This window comes from Monodon monoceros, unplaced genomic scaffold (genome assembly GCF_005190385.1).
Source record: "Monodon monoceros isolate NGI ecotype Baffin Bay Population unplaced genomic scaffold, NGI_Narwhal_1 Super_Scaffold_16, whole genome shotgun sequence".
Lineage (NCBI taxonomy): Eukaryota > Metazoa > Chordata > Mammalia > Artiodactyla > Monodontidae > Monodon > Monodon monoceros.
In genome coordinates, this window is record NW_021703772.1 from 19,689,120 (window position 1) to 19,705,217 (window position 16,098).

The 16,098-nt window shown below is 54.5% G+C and overlaps 1 protein-coding gene across 7 annotated transcripts in view; it reads left to right on the top strand.

Moving 5' to 3' along the window:
* The window catches only part of TNS1 (tensin 1), a 196,948-nt gene that overhangs the window by 63,455 nt on the left and 117,395 nt on the right, over positions 1-16,098 (top strand). The window contains exon 1 of one of the 7 annotated variants that reach the window (XM_029224921.1): positions 6,202-6,243. The exons of the other annotated variants lie outside the window; for them this stretch is intronic. Coding sequence (XP_029080754.1) covers positions 6,211-6,243 — 33 coding nt within the window. The 5' untranslated portion in view covers positions 6,202-6,210. Of the gene's footprint in view, positions 1-6,201; positions 6,244-16,098 lie in introns of those variants that run through there. 7 annotated transcript variants of the gene reach the window in all.

Sequence of the window (16,098 nt, forward strand, 5' to 3'; positions counted from 1 at the left end):
AGGGTGGTCGGTGTCTGTGGGGTGGGGGTTGGTAGGTGGGCCCAAGGCCGTCCCTGGCGCTGCCAGTCCTAGTCCGTCCTCCAGGGTTAGTCTGGGCTCTCTAATCCCTGCCTTTTTAGGGCTGCAAGCCTGTAGCTCAGGCCTGGGTGTTCCAGGAAGCAGAGAGGGACTGGCCCAGAAGGGCTGTGTCCTGGGGAGCTGATGGGGCATGAGGGGCTACGGGAGGGCCCGAGTGGAATCCTGTCTTTCTGCCATTATGGGGCGAGGGTCCCAGGCCTAGGTCAGGGCCCCCAGGAGACTTCCTAGGCCTTCTCCAGCAGAGAATATGGGACCCCTCAGTTTTCCTAGCCCTTGCAAGCTTCCTATGTGCTCACCTGTCTTCTAGATGGATTACAAGCCCCTTGAAGGCATGCCTGTGCCACTTGCCTCCCTGGTGATCCTTGCTGTGCCTGGCACAGTGCTGCTTAGCACGAACCAACTGACTAATGAGGGGCAGACGGGTGAGAGTTTTAGACAGTTTAAAAATTTTTTTAAAAATTTTATCCTTTAATGCAATTTTTAAAGGTTACGTTCCATGTACAGTTATTACAAAATATTGGCTAGATTCCCTGTGTTGTACAGTACATCCTTGTAGCCTAACAGTTTGTACAACCAATAGTTTGTACCTTCCACTCCCCTACCCTTATATCCCCCCACCCCCACCCTGCCACTGGTAACCACTAGTTTGTTCTCTCTATCTGTGAGTCTGCTTCTTTTTTTGTTATATTCACTAGTTTGTTGTATTTTTTAGATTCCACATATAAGTGATATACAGTATTTGTCTTTCCCTGTCTTATTTCACCTAGCATAATGCCCTTGACAGTTTTAATAATAATTTCTGCCTCATAGTGTGGCTGTGAGGATCAGATGAGTTAGTTCACTGAAAACACTTTGAACAGTGCCTGGCACATAGTAAGTGCTCAATAAATGTTAGCAATTATTATTATTGCTATTATTATAATTATTACTGGTGGTGGTGGTGGTGGTGGTGTCCTTCCAGGAGCCCAACTCTGGGTTGGCCCTTTTCTGTCTTGCTGTGGTTGTTCCACCCCTAAGATAGGGAGGCTTACGGGACCAGAGAGTGGAGGAGATGTTGGCATCATTTTCCCCCAAGGGGTCCTAGCATCAGAGCCCAGAGAAGAGACGTCCTCCCCCCCTCCAACTCTGTCTCTCTCTGTGACTGGGGGCTGGTGGGGAGATAAGGGGACCTCTCGAGGCCTTCTCTGCCCAGGGAGCTGTGTTTATGGAGAATTCTTGAGAAAGCTGCCATCACTGTAAACAAGATGCATTATTATAAACCAGCCCAGGCTCCCCTTCTTGGATCCCATCCATTCCTTGATGAGAGTCACCGAATCAGAGACTCCCAGGCCCAGCAAGGATGTGGCCTGGCCTCCAGGCAGGCCACTCTTGACCTCTGGGCAAGCTACTCTTGACCATGGACTATACCCATAGGGGTAGCAACTATATTTGAAAGTGAGATTCCCCAAATAATGCTGCAAGTTGCTGTGTCTTATACCCTCTAGGTCTCTCTGAAGTCTAACCTGCATCCCTCTTTTAAATTTCTTTTTATTTTTGGCTGTGTTGGGTCTTCGTTGTTGCGTGCAGGCTTTCTCTAGTTGCGGCAAGCGGGGGCTACTCTTCGCTGCGGTGCTAGGGCTTCTCATTGTCGTGGTTTCTCTTGTTGAGGAGCACAGGCTCTAGGCGCGTGGGCTTCAGTAGCTGTGGTTCGTAGGCTCAGTAGTTGTGGCTCGTTGGCTGCAGAGCGCAGGCTCAGTAGTTGTGGCGCATGGGCTTCATTGCTCCGCGGCATGTGGGATCATCCCGGACCAGGGCCTGAACCCGTGTGCCCTGCATTGGCAGGTGGATTCTTAACCACTGCGCCACCAGGGAAGTCCTAACCTGCATCCCCCTTGCTGCAACTTTAGTTTAGTCCCTTATTGGTAGGAGGTGGGGGAGAACCGTGCCCAGCCTTTCCTGCATGCCTCAGAGCTGGGAGCTTTGACCCCGTGGTGGCAGGGGCAGGCTCCTGGCCACACTCCCTCACCATCTGAGGCCTCTCTGGGGTCCTCTGCTTTCTGGTGCCCCTGATGTTCCTCGTTAGTAGGGGTCAGCCCTCAAGGCCTACTAAGCTACACCCTCCACCTAGCCCTGGTTCCCACCCGGGAAGGCTGAGGTTGCTCCAGGCTGGGCTGTGAGCTCCATTTCTGGACCCCTGGCCCGCCCAGTTGCACCTGTAAAATTAAGCTTTTTTTTTGGAGCAAGAATGGGCTTGGGCTGATGGTGACGACAGCTGCAAAGGGTTCCTGAGCTCAGCCCGACCCTATCTCGCCTCCCTTCCTCAGCCCCTGCTCACCTCTGCCCCATTGCTAGGCCATTGCCCATCTAGAGGAGGGGCTTACCTTTGACCCTTGACCTTGACCAGACCTGAGTAGTCAACTGGTCTCGACAACCCTTTATGCGGAGCAGCCTGTGGGTTCAGCATGGGGCTTGTTGCTAGGGGGGCGTTGCCCAGGGGCAGACAGAGGGCTTCAGGGGACGCATAAGGGAGGGTTTCTGCCCTGGGGTCCCTGTGGCCTAGGGCAGTGGGAGGGCAGGGCTTCTGCTCTGTCCCTGGACTCTGGACCAATCCCTTCCCTTGCTGGGCCTGATGTCCTCACCTGTAGGATGGAGGGCTGGAGAGACGCTGGGCTGGAAGAATCTGTGAGTCCATTTCCCTGCCGGAGCCTCCCCCGGTCCCAGGCTGTGAACTTCACCTTGCATTGACCTTGCTTCCCTCCCCACCCCGCCCCCCCACCTCTGGCAATCGCTGGCAGGAAGTCCTGCTGATTAGGGCCCTAATCACCAGCTGAGACTCCCAGAAACGCCGAGCTGGTAGAGCAGAGAGGGGCCCCCAGGCCAGGAAGGGGGAAGCACGGGGAGTTGCCCCCACCCAGGGTGTTGGCTGTGACTAGGGGGCACTGGATGCCTGCTTGGGCTTGGGGGTCAGCTCCTTGGGCTGGGGCAGTGCCCGGACACCCACTGTCAGGGCTGTGTGGCAGCGGCTGAGTGCAGCTGGGCACACTTAAAAGCCTTTTTGGGCATCTACCCTCTACCACGCAAGGTGCCAGGGGTATGTGTGGGGCTGGGAAGGCCAAGGAGACATGGTCTAGTAGGAAACAAAGGGGAGTAGACAGAGGGTTTCTGCAACATGCAGTGGGGGCATCAAGCAAGAAGGAGTGCACACGAGCTGGTGGAATGGAGAAGACTTTGGAGAAGAGGTGCCATTTGAGATGGGTTTTGAAGGTTGAGAAGGAGTTCGGCAGGAAGGAGAAGGGACAAAGTCTTCTTCAGGCACAGGGGAAGGCACGCACGAAGGCGCAGTGGCACGCATGTAACGATGGATAAAATAATGGCTCCAGGCCTGTGTCAGAGTTGGACAGGCTTAGGTGTCCCTCCCACCTCTGCTGCTTACTAGCTGTATGACCTTGGGCTGAGCCTCAGTGTCTGCATCTGTAAAATGGGGTTAATATGCAATCTTATAGCGTTATGGTGGGATGAAATGAGATTGTACTTGTGAAGTGCCTACTTATGAAGCTCAGTGTCTGCCACAGGCCAAGCCCACAGAAAGTGGTTTGTGTGGGAAAGGCTGGCTTTGTGGGAGCCTGGAGGTGTTGCTTGGGGTCCGGCTGTGGGGGATTTTCTGGGAGAGGGAAGCAGCAGAGGGCCTTCACGTAGGAGAAACACAAAGAGGGTTTTATTTAGGAAGGTGATTTGGGTAGCTGTGAAGGCTGTACTGAGCCAGGGAGATCGGGGACAGGCCACAAGTCCAATCTCCTGGAGTCCCCGGGCTGGGAAACCCTCTCCTGAGTCACTTCGCGCCTCTGGGCTTCCTTACCACGTGCTGTCCTCCTCTCCTGGATCAGGAGCCTGGAGATGCACTGAGATCTCCTTCCTGGAAGATCTTTCAGGACAGAAGAGAGCCCTCCTTGACAAGGCTTCACACATGAAGGGATGGACGACCGCAGCAGGCGGAAATGAGGGTAGACTGCGGGCAGCTCCCATTTCTAAGGAATCAAGGGACTCCTTTGGGGGGCTGTCCTTCAGCACCTGCCCGGCACCCAGTAGGTGCTTACTATTTGTTGAATGAATGCATGAACAAGGGTGTCCCCTGGTCAGTGCGGAGGCAGGGGGTGCCCAGCCTGACTGTAAGTGGCCTGGTTAGTGTCTGGACGGGGGCTGCCCATCCGTAGCCAAGAGGAATGTTGAGCGTTGCAGAGGCCAGGTGCTCAGCAACTGCATGGATGAGGGAGCGGAGATTTCAGGAGCTTTAACTTCCCGGAGTGAGGTCCTATCACAAGGGCAGTGTGGCACGGGGGGTCACGATCACAGACTCTGCAGCCACGCTGCCTGGGTTTGAATCCTGACCCCACCTCTCGCAGGCTGTGTGACTGCCGGCAACTTACCTAACCTGCCGGTGCTTGAGTTTATTCAGCTGTAAAATGTGGGAACCAGAAAGAACCGTGTCTTCTGGACATACCGCGTGACCTTTGGTTATTATTACTGCTATTGTTATTACCGTTGTGGATGCAGAGGGAGAGAGCTGGGTAGGGACTTCTTGGCAGGGATGAGAGCAGCTGCCCAGAGCGGGGTGGGAGAGCGCTAGCGATAGAAGAAGTCCTCGGTGCCTTATGAGCTGCCTCCTCGGACACCACACATGGTGCTGCCTCTGCTGTGGCCAGCTGAGCCGAGCTGAGCGTGGGAGCGGAGGCAGCAGCCAGGCCTGGATTCCAGGCTGGAGCCCTGGGAGACAGGGGCGAGCCAGGGCGAGGGGTGGGGGAGGAGAGGTGAGCAGAGAGGAGGCCAGGACTCTCCCTAGTCCCCAGCTGGGACCCCAGGAATTCCTTCCATCATCTCTTGCCAGAGGGCCTGGCCTTTTAGCTCCAGGGCCTTCAGAAGGCCTGTGGTCCATCTCCCTGCTTCCTGGGCAGACTGTTTCTGATGCCCCTTCACTGTTAGAAAGTGATTACTCTATACTAACCATCATCTGGCTGCAGCTCCTTTCTTCCCTCTTCAGCTCGCCTTCAGCTCTGCCACCGCCAGTGTTGTGGAATGAGCATCTGCTTTGCAACACGGGAGAGTGAGCGTAGACTTCAGTGCTCTTCCCTGACTTGGGGCAGGGGGAGGGGATTAACTGGAGGGACTGGTGGCAGCAGGGCTTAGGTGGCCTGTTTCTAGTCCCCCTTTGGCACTGAGTGACCTTGGGAAAAGCACTTCCCCTCTCTGGGCTTCAGTTTCCTCGTTTGTGAGATGAGAAGGTGGAGTTAGGAGAGTTCTTGCATTCTAATCGGTGATGAAGTTCTGCAAGTCCATGGATCTTTCTGAACAGGGAGGCTCTTGCTCTTGGGGCTCTTGGAAGAGTTGTCCACCATGGACGTGGGGGCCCTGGAGCGTCTTTACGCATCTACTGGGAAGCCTGCTGAGATGCTGAGGAGGTCCCTTCCAGCCCTGGGACTGGAAGATTCTTTGCTCAGTGACCTCTCCTCCAGCTCCATTTCTTAGAACAGAGCGGAGGGCAACAGCTGTCAGAGTTGAATGGGCCAGAGTTTCTGGGTCTCTGTCCCAGTGACTCAGGTGGGGATGTGCTGGCAGGATTTGAGCTGGTGAAGTGAGAGAGGGAACTGGGCAGATCTGCCAGCTCCCCCTTGGCCATGCTTAGGGGACGGAGTGGGAGTGAGTGATGTGCTCAGCAGTGGACGTGCAGAGAGGAGTGAGTAACAGTTGTGAGTAATGGCTCAGTGTCTCTGCCGGGCAGGTGGCTCTTAGACTGTACAGAGCTGCCTGGGGCTCCGGAAATGCTCCCTGGAGGCCAAGCCACTGAGTCACGGCGGCAGCCTGAGCTTTGCTGCCACTGCCCTCCTTAGGAGTTGGGAGTCGAGCCCCAGCCCCTCCCCCCATCTATACCTCCACACCCCCTCGGCCCAATAGCTGCCCTGTTTTGTCCTCTAAGCGCCCTAGTGACTTGGATTGCCTGAAGGAGTATAGATTTTGTATTCTGGCTGTCCTGGGTTTGAGTCCCAGCTCAACTGCTCATAACCGAGTGGTCTTGGGCAACTTACTTTTCTTGTTGAGTTTCAGTGGCCTCATCTGGAAAAAGGGAGTATTGCCTGTCGTGCATATTGTTGAACGGGTTAAATGCGGTACTATGTCTGGAGTACACAGTACACGGTAGGTATTCAAATAAAATGGTTGTCCCACAAACCCTAGACTCTGTTTTGCTTCTCCTCACCACCTCCACCTCTAAAATTCCTGCTTCCATGCCTTCTTCCCATAATTTTCAGGATGCTTATCCTCCAGTTAGATCTGCCCCATCGTTTGTGCACATGCCGTCCTGTTTCTGCCACCTCCTACCCAGCTTCCGTCTGTGTGCCTTACCCCCTCACCTGCTCTAGCAGAAGGATGGGCAAGGCTCAGGCGGCCCGGGCGAGTCCAAGGGGAATTTGTCACTTGTCCGGCTGCAGTGGGTGGTCAGGCTCCTGTGGGCACCTCACATCCCCCACCTCTGCTGGTTCATGCTCTCCCCTATCCACTGTCTGCCCACATGGGTCATTTCCCCCTCTGGCTTTCTGAAATCAGCGGAGCTCAGGGCCATGCAGACTGCCCCTGCTAGTAGGTGTGCTGGCCATGCTGCTGTGTTCCATCTGTGCGGCTCTGCTTGGGGCGGGGCGGGGAGGGAGCGCCAGGGAGTGACTTTGCATCTGCACCTGGCAGTGGTCCTGTGGTGTGTGTGTGCGCGCACGCGCTCTGCGTGCGTCTCGGGGCGTCTGAGCTGTGTGTGTGCCGTGTCTCTGGGTCACTGGGCCTCTATCTGATGTGAGCTCTCTCTCCTGTCCAGTTAAAATCTGCCTGTTTTCCCAGCCAGATAAAGCCAGGTCTTCCGTTGCCTCTCCCTCCACCCCCTCTTCCCTCCAGACCTGGTTTCGGATGTGTGCATCTTGGAGGGCCTCCCGGGGAACAAGGAAACATTGCAGAGGGGTGGATATGCGTCAGATGGAGCTGAACAATGCCGGTGACAGCCAGGCCTCCGCTGGCCTTCAGTGCTGGCCTGGCTTCAAGTCTCTGCGGCTGGCTAATTGGGATCGAGAGGGGGCTTCCTGCAACTCAGCCATAGATGGATTTAAAGGAGCTCCATGGAGCTGGGCTTGCCCTGCCCTACCCTGGGGACCTCCTGTTCCTGGGGCTCCTGGTGCAGTCCATCAGAACAGATGGGGTTCCAGAACACCAGCCCTTGACAGGCGCTAATTGTGCCGAACAGTCACACTAACTCCTCCTGTCGCTGCCATCTGTAGCCCAGGAGTTTTCTACATGAGTGAATTTTCAGATAATTGAAGCTTAGGCCACATAAGAGTCAAAAGCTCCAAAGAAAAAAAGGTGAATTGCTTTGATGGGAATCTTTTGCATTGTATTATACTGCTCCGAGCTCTGACTTAAGGCAGACAGGACCTTCCTCTCATTCTGTTATTGTTCCTCAGTTTTTTCCTCTGTAAAGTGGGCATATGAACAGAACCTACCTCACAGCGTTCAAGTGAGGATTACATGAGTTGAGACACATCAAATGCACATAGTATGCCCCGTACAGGTTGCGACCCTGTAAACGAAGGTGCTGAGGCATGGAGAGGTGCAAGAACTGCATCCGGCTCAAATAGAAGGGAGCTAACGTTTCCCAAGCATGTGCTATGTTCCAGACATTTTTACGCATGTCATCTCAGTCAACTTTATTTTGTCCTCCCAACCACTCTGCAAAGTAGGTCTCATTATCCCCAGTTTACAGATGAGGAAACTGAGACTCGGGGAGGTTCAATAAGGTCTCAATAGCCGATCTATGGCAAATGGGTATTTGAGCCCAGGCCTAACCTAGTCCAGGGCTTTTCTAATCCTATCTCTTGTCTTTTGGTTGGAAACTCATGATCCCTCAGTGTGTTCAGGAATTTGGAAATGAGGGTCCACAAGCAGAAGGTGTTTTGATCTATCAGAATTGAACCTGCTCCCAGTTACCACGTTTGGGTTATAGGTTCAGAGCGGTTTGGAGTCAGGTGATGAGACAAAATGACCTTTAGGGGTCTAGGGAACTCAAGAGCACATATGGACTTTGAGAATACAGAAGTTTTCTCCTGTTTGCTTTTCTTTTGGCAAGCCTTAAATCTTTAAAAAAGGAGGTAGGTAGGCATCAGGAAGGCCTTCCTGATAGCATCGGCATAGGGCAGTGATGCAGGCAGCATAGGGAGGCTGAAGAACCAAAAAAACTTTAGGGAATTTCTTCAAATCCAAGGTGTCTTCTTCCCGCCTCCCCCCATTTAATATTTCTGAACTTGGAATGCATCTTACGGTTGAAGTGTACAATACATTTCGGGTAGCATTTCCTCCTCAAAAGCTCTTGTCCAGTTGATGGTGCCCCAGACAATCAATGGTATCTTTGAGATTAGGAAACAGAGCCGTGAACACCTGTGGTTTGCAAGGCCTCTTGCAGATGTGGAAGGGAGAGAGAGCTGCAGGCCATTGCCCTCCCTGAGAGCTGACTATGGCCGAGTTTAAGAAAGCAAGAGGAACCTCTGATGTCTGTGTGGGTTTGAGGGTGGCCCCTAGCCCTGGAATTCTCCGTCTGGGGCCTCGCTCAGCCCGTCTTCTCCTCCACCCCCCTGCCCCAGCCTCCTCCACCAGGGCCCCTGATGTGCTCCTTGGCAGTTCCAGAACCCTCTGGCTTCTTGGGTTTCCCCCTTGCTCTTAAATTTGTTTCCCATGCATCCTTCCTGCCTTACTGTTTTAGCACAGCTTAGGGTCAAAGGCTTTTAAACTTAAAGTTTTCATCTAAGGTCAGAAACCCTCATGGGGAGTGAGAGGATGGGGCAGTCTCCCTCTGGGTGTAATTTCTGGAAAAACAGATGGACTTGAATCCCAGTGAAGTAATAGCCCTCTTCATACCTCCGTTATAGCAGTTACTGAGCTCTTTATAATTCTCTGTTTACATGCCTGTCTCCTCCACTGGGCCACAGGTTCCCCTCCTGGACCAGGCCACTCTTACTCCTCTCTGTCTCCATAGCTGGGAAAGTGGCACCAAAGGGCCCTCAGTCACTGTTGTTGAAGGAATGCTTGGTCTTGCTTCTGTGCCCATCACCTCCCCTCTGTCCCCAGTTCCACTAGAACCTTGACCACAGACCGCAGCCCTTTCCTTCACCAGATTCTTCTAGGAGCTTCCTAGAAGCGATGTTTTCTCTGCTGGAGGCCGTGTCATCCAACCCACCTGCTTTAGAACAAATGGCCCTTCTCCAGGCAGGGAGGAAGGGCTGGGGTTTTCCCTGCTCTTTAGATCTTAGAGGGTAACCTTGAAGTCTGCATTTCCAACTCCCTGTTCAGTGCCTCCACTTATATAACAGAGGCTCTGCTTCCTCTTAGTCCTCCAGGTTGGGTCCCTCAGTGGTGGCTGATTTCTCCTCAGTCTTCTTATATCCCCTTGTACTGCTCTCGGTAACCTCACTCCTCTGCTCCTGACCCCAGCTCAGAGCCTCTTTTCACTTTGGTCTCTTCTTCTGCCATCCCCCACCCCCACCCCTGGCCCACACATCTCCCCGGCCCACCCACCTCAGAGGCTATGCCCCCCATGAATCTCTACCTTTGACCCCCGACTGGGCAAGGTGCTATGGTCCTGGGCAGAGCTGAGGCTTGGGGTGCCACCAGGTTGGAACTCTGGTTCCATTACCTACTGGTTGTATGACCTCAGGCTAAGCACATTACCTCTCAGAACCTCGTTTCCCCATCTGTAAAGTGGGCTGGTAACCCCTACCTCACAGTGTACCATATGGAAAAAACCCAAACAGACTTGACAGTGGCGTTCTCTGGCTGGAGCACGGGCTTCGAGGCAGAGAGGTGAGGAATGGGACTGGAGAGAGAGACACAGCCAGGTCTCGAAGGGCCGTGAGGACCATATTAGGGCATCTGGACTTTATCCCATGGAGCCGGGAGCCATGGAAGGACTTCAGGCAGAAGAGTGGCATTAACGGCTATGCCTTGTAGAAATAGTTCTCTGGCTGCCGAGCGGAGAGTGGCTTAGAGGACTGGACTGAGGGCAGGGAGGCCTGTGTCAGGAAGCCGTTGTAAGAATCTCCATGATTAAAGAGACTAGGGGTGAGGGGGTGGCTTGGAGAGATATTTGGGTGGAGGAGTTGACCAGGCTTGGTTGGGGGGCGGTGTAGGAGGAGTGCAGCCAGCCCTTAGGTTCGGGCTGAACAACCTTTGGTGGCCCGGAAGTTGGGTGGCTGTCAGTAGCCACGAGGGAGCCCAGGAGGAGGCGGAGTGGGGGCAGGGCTGTGAGTGCAGGATGCTGACCAGCGTCAAGCCCTGGGCCCAGCTGTGCCTGTGGCCCCGCATGCCCCACGCTTGTCACTGCCGACCCCTGGCTCCCCTCCTGTGCTCCCAGGGCCTGGCGCATAGGAGGCACTTGGTACCCGTTTGCTGGACTCATCTCTGATTTTCTGCTCGTGAGAAGTCTGGCCTGGCGTGGAACCTCAGCCCTCCCAGGGTCACTGACTTTGGGTGTGGGCCAGTGTGGCCCCTGAGCTGGGCCCTTGGGGCCCCAGCTTGGGTTCCAGGGCGGGCAGATCTTCAGAAAAGCTGTTCTGCCACCAGCTAGGCATCCGGCGATCTGGGCGCTATCTTATGCCATCCTTCGGGTAAGCTCTGAAGGGGACCGGCTGCAGAGGGCAGGGCCTGCTGCTAGGCCTGCCCCACCTGCTTTGCTGCTGCCAGGACCTTCTTGGGAAATATCTGCTCTGAAATATCACAGTCCAGTGGGCTCAAGAGGCTCGGGCACACCCAGCCTTCCCCTTGGATGGCGTTGGGCTGTGCAGGTCTGGGCCGCTGTGTGTGTGTGTGGCTAGAAACTTCTGTCTCTGGAGAGCCTCATCTTGAGTGTGTTACAGGGCCTGGAGGCCGGCAGAAGCTGGGCGGCCAGTGAGTGGGGCCTGAGGAAAGGCTCCCGAGATGAGACGGAGGGCTGGGCTACCGGAGAGCTGCTGGAGCTGCGGGGGCGGGTTGACTGGGCCAGTGGGTCCAAGAGGAGTCTGGTGGAGGAGGATTTGGGGGAGGGGGTGGGACTGGGGCTCTGGGGGCAGTGACCAGCGTCGGCTGTCTGGGTCGTCCCTGTGTCTTGTCTGCTTGGGTTCTGAGTCAGAGACTGCTGGCTTTGGGGAAAGGGCCAGGCCCCCTCCTTGCCCCTGGCCGGCTCCCTGGCCCCGGAGGGGACTCTGGGCTGGGGCATGGCTCCCCGCCCCTCAGCTCAAGGTGTCCCTGGGAACAGGCCCCTTCTTGCCTCCAGGAACTTGACGCAGTTCCTTTCCCGGTCCCGAGCAGAACTCTATATAAGGGAAGGAAACAGCCGAGCAGGTCGGCACCAAGCTCTGGTGAGGATGGGTGGCCTGGAGGGGAGGGCGCAGGCCTGGGGAGGAGATAGAGCCAGGGCAGTGGCCCCTTCCTCCCCGGGACCCCCCTGCCCAGGGCTTGAGGCTCAGCCTGGGAGGCCAGTGTCTTCAAGCCATGCTGGGGCTCTGCCCCTTTCACCCCGGGCCTTGTACTGGCCCAGTCCCCGCCCCCCACCCCCATGGCCAGGGCATTTCGTAGCTGCCTGACCGTGAGCACCCTCGGGTCCTGGAGGGGTGCACTGCTCACCCTGGCTTCCAAGCCACGCCCTGCTCCACTAGGCTGGGCCTCCCAGCCTGCCGTTGCCTCGCTGGCGGGGGCCGACTGGGTGTTTCTTGATGGAGCCCACTGGACTCATAATGTGACCTCTGAGGTGCTGGGCTGTCCACAGACGGGGAGTCATCTGGCTGTGTCCTCAGTCATGCGGCATGCGGGCTGGATCCCCCTGGGATCATTGTCTCCATCATTCTTGACCCCTCTGGTGTCTCCTGAGTGGCCAGGGCTCAGAGGATGGCTGCGTCCTGGTTACGGGTTCCTCAAGTGGGTCCCAGAGGGCGAGCAGCAGACAGAGCTGAGGGCAGGATCCCTGGCTCTGTGAAGGGCAGGAAGGGGACTGGTGCCCTCCCATGTTTTGGGTGGGGGAGAGAAGTAGAGGTTGGAGGGAGCGTCGGTTCAAATGAGGTGGGGATGAGGACCTGTAGGTTTCAGGGTGCCTGATGGCCCCTTGTCTCTAGGCTTTGGGGCTCTTCCCCCCTTGCTTCTTCCCCCATTACTATTAGTGTTACTGCACATTTCCTGCTTGCCTTAAGCTCCCTACCCTTCACCTCCCCCTGGTCCCTCTCCTACTCAGGCACCTTCAGTGGCTCCCCAGTGCTGGCAGCTAAAAGTCTTAACTCCTCTGCTGGGCATTCAGAGTTGCCCATCGTCCAGCCTGGAAAGAGACTTTTTGGCCAGTCTGCCTCCCTCATCTCCTAACACGTGCCCCTCGGTGCTGTCTCTTCCCTTCCCCCACTCTGTGTCCCAGCCAAAGGGGATTCTTTTGACATGGAAAGCCTTCCCACCTCCATGCCTTGTTTGTGTGGTTATTTCCACCTGAAAAGCCCTTTTCCCATCTCCACCTTCAAAACCTTATCCATGGACCTAGTGAGCTCCAGGCTCTGAGCAGAGCCCCAGAGCTTCTCGATGCAAATGACCCATGTGCTTCCTGCCCTCATGGGGCTTGCGGGGGAGTCGGTGAGACACACAGTAGACAAACAGAAGCAATGCGTCCTCGAGGACTGGCTCGGGTACGCCTCCTCCGTGGAGCCTGCCTGGGCCCCCCGAGCTCTCTCTGTGCTCTCACAAGTGGGGGCCTCATCTGGCCGTGGGGACAGTGTGGCGTGCTGGGAAGAGCAGGTATTGGAGTCAGGCTGATTCAGGTATCAGTCCTGGCACCGTCACTTGATAGATGTGCCATCTTGGATCTCACAGGATTGTTGAAGGGCTGCCTGAGATCCTGTAAGATGAGGATGCTAATAACCTACCTCAGGGGGGTCATGAAGGGTCATAACGCACACAAGGGCTTAGAACCGTGCCAGGTACACAGTGAAAACTGGCAACTACCGTTTATACTTCTGCCAATACTACTACTTCTAGCTGTTCGGCTTTGGGCAAGTTGCTTAAATTCTCTGAGCCTATTTACCTCAAAAACTTGTCAACAAGATTAAATAAAATAACATATATAAAGCAGCCAGCTCAGTGGCCAAGAGTGGGTCCTCTGCAAACCCCAGTTTCCTTCCTTGCCACGTATCTTCTGGTGTCATTCGAGGTGGGTGCCTGCAGTTGTTGGGACAGGGACGTGTAGCAGGTGTCAGCAAGAACGTCTCTGGAAACACCCAAGTGTTGTATCCAGTCGTGTTCTGAGGTGTTGGGGGTTAGGACGTCAGCACAAGGATTCTGGGGTATACAGTTCAGCTCATAACACTTAGCGAAAAAAGCCAGAGACAAAAAGGCAAATATTGTATGATTCCTTTTGTATGAGATACCTAGAATAGGCATATTCATAGAGACAGAAAGTAGATTAGAGGTTATTAGGGGAGACAGGGGAATTATTGTCTAATGGGTGTCGGGTTTCTGTTTGGGATAATTAAAATGTTCTGGAAATGGATAGTGGAGATGATTGTACAGTATTGTTAGAGTACTCAGTGCCACTGAGTTACACTTAGAAATGGTTAAAATGGTAAATTTTATGTTATGTGCATTTTATTTTTATGTGCATTAAAAAAAAGGGACTAGCAAGATATAGGGGGAAAAACCCTTTTTTGCTCAGGATTATATGAAATGCTCGATTCAGAGGCTCAAGTGGTTCTAGTTTAGGCTGAGACCAAGGCTGTCCTCCGGTCCTGGGGGCCAGGTGGATGTGGGTGTGGGAAGCCTCTCTGGAGGGCTGGGATTTCATGTAACCAATCCTGAGACTGGAGGGTGGGAGTGTCACCCAGTTGGGGACCAGGCCCTGCCACTCGTCAGGTAGTGAGGTGATGGGGGCAGTGGGAGGCGGGTTGGGTTTTCACCTACAGCTCTCCCCTTGCCAGCTGATTGACCCTGGATAAGTGTTATGACCTCTTCGAGCCTCCATTTCTTCATCTGTAAAATGGGAGCAATATTACTGACTCTGCAGTGTTGGAGGGTCTCAGAGACATAGGCATATGGTAGGATTAACTCCCCTGCTCATAGTAGGTGCTTAACAAATGGCAATGATTTTACCACTGGTGGTGACAGGTGCTTCCTTTCCTCAGAACTTGAGTTTCTTTCATCTTTCCACAAATCTTTTGTGTGTACCTACTGTGTGCTGGGACCAGCGTGATGAACAAGACATGCTCCCTGCCCTCATGGCATTTGATTTCTAGAGGGGGAAACAGATTATAGACAAGAAAATAAACACATCTATTATTACAAATTGTAATTAGGTCTGTGAAGGAAGACATAGGAGTTCAGGAGAGAGAATATCTCTGTGTAATCTCTGTGTGTGTGTGTGTGTGTGTGTGTGTAACTTAAGGGAGTCAGAGAGGGCCTCTCTCTGGGGTGGTGGCATTTAAGCCAAAGCCAGAAGGAGAGGAAGGACCCAGCTATGCAGAGAGCTGGGCTAAGAACATCCAGGCAGAGGGAACAGTATAAACAGAGCCCCTGGGGAAGAACAGAGCCAGGTGTGTCCCAAGGACTGAGAGGAACCTACCCCTTGCGTGTGGCTTTGGGTCCTGGACGAGGGGGATGGGCACAGAATGATGGTGGGGAGAAGGGCAGGGGCCAGGCTGTGCAGAGAGCTCTTTGCTTGGGCTGCCTGCTGACTGGTGCTTTAGACTCTCCTGTCCTGGGGGAGTCTCCGAGGCTGTGCCCTGTTGTTGGCACTGTGCCTGGGGACCTTTGAAATTGAGAAAATATTAGTGGTGGGGGGCTGATGAATGCCAGGCATTGGCCTCGATCGGGCCTGCTAACACTCACATCCCGGCATCCCCGGCTCTCTAATTGCGGAGCCGCACTGTTCTGCTGCAGTGGCCTTGGGCAAGTTGTTACCCTTTCTATGCCTTCGTTTCTTCCTCTGTGAAATGGAGATAATAACCCAAATGTATAACCCATACATTTAAAAAGTATATATTTATTTATTTGGCTGTGCCGGGTCTTAGTTGCAGCACGCGGGACCTTCGTTGCCGCATGCGGGATCTTTTAGTTGCGGCATGTGGGATCTAGTTCCCCGACCAGGGATCGAACCCGGGCCCCCTGCATTGGGAGTGTGGAGTCTTAACCACTGGACCACCAGGGAAGTCCCAACCCATACACTTTCTATTAGGATCAAATGAGTCCAGGGAAAGGGCTTAGGACAGTAACAGACACATAGGCACATCCCATAAGCTTCCTGTTACCACTCCCGTTGTGTATGGCTCTGTGGAAATTCGTGTTTACAGGAGAGTTGACACAGCAGAGAGGGCAGGAGCATATCTCTGCCTGGAGCCAGACTGCTGGGTTTGCATCCTGCCTTCTCTGCTGGACAGTTGATTAACCTCTGTGCCTTGGTCTCCTCATCCATAAAACAGATGCTCAGGGTGGTTGTGAGAATGGAGTGAGTTAGTTTACGCCAAGTACAAAGCACAGGGCCTGCCCTGTAGCAAGTGCGATGGAAGTATTTGATGTTGCTGCTACTTTTATTGCTGTTATAGTTTTCAGAATGGAAAGGCTGACCTGGGTGCTCATGCGCAGTAGAGGGAGACCCGGGGAGGAGGCTTACCTGAGGCCGACTTCCTGGGCCTGAGCCCTGAAATCCTACACTGCCAGCCCTGGGGAGGCTTCCTAGCTGGGGTCCCCAGGGCCAGTAGGAGCGGTCACTGCTGGCCACAGGGCACGGGCCAGAGTGGCAGGGGGCCCTGGCTCTGCCTGGCACATTCCAGGCTCCTGAGAGGGTGGCCAGGGGCCAGGGTGCCGGAGGGAAGGAGAGAGCCTTTTAAGGAAACATTTCTCTGCTTAAAAAAAAAAAAGAAAGACAAGAAACACTGAAACACACAACAAAGTTAGTGGGCTGGCTGGCCAGCTGTCCTGGAATGCACAGCTGTGGGTGGTGGGTGGAGGAGGCCACTGGGGGGCAGC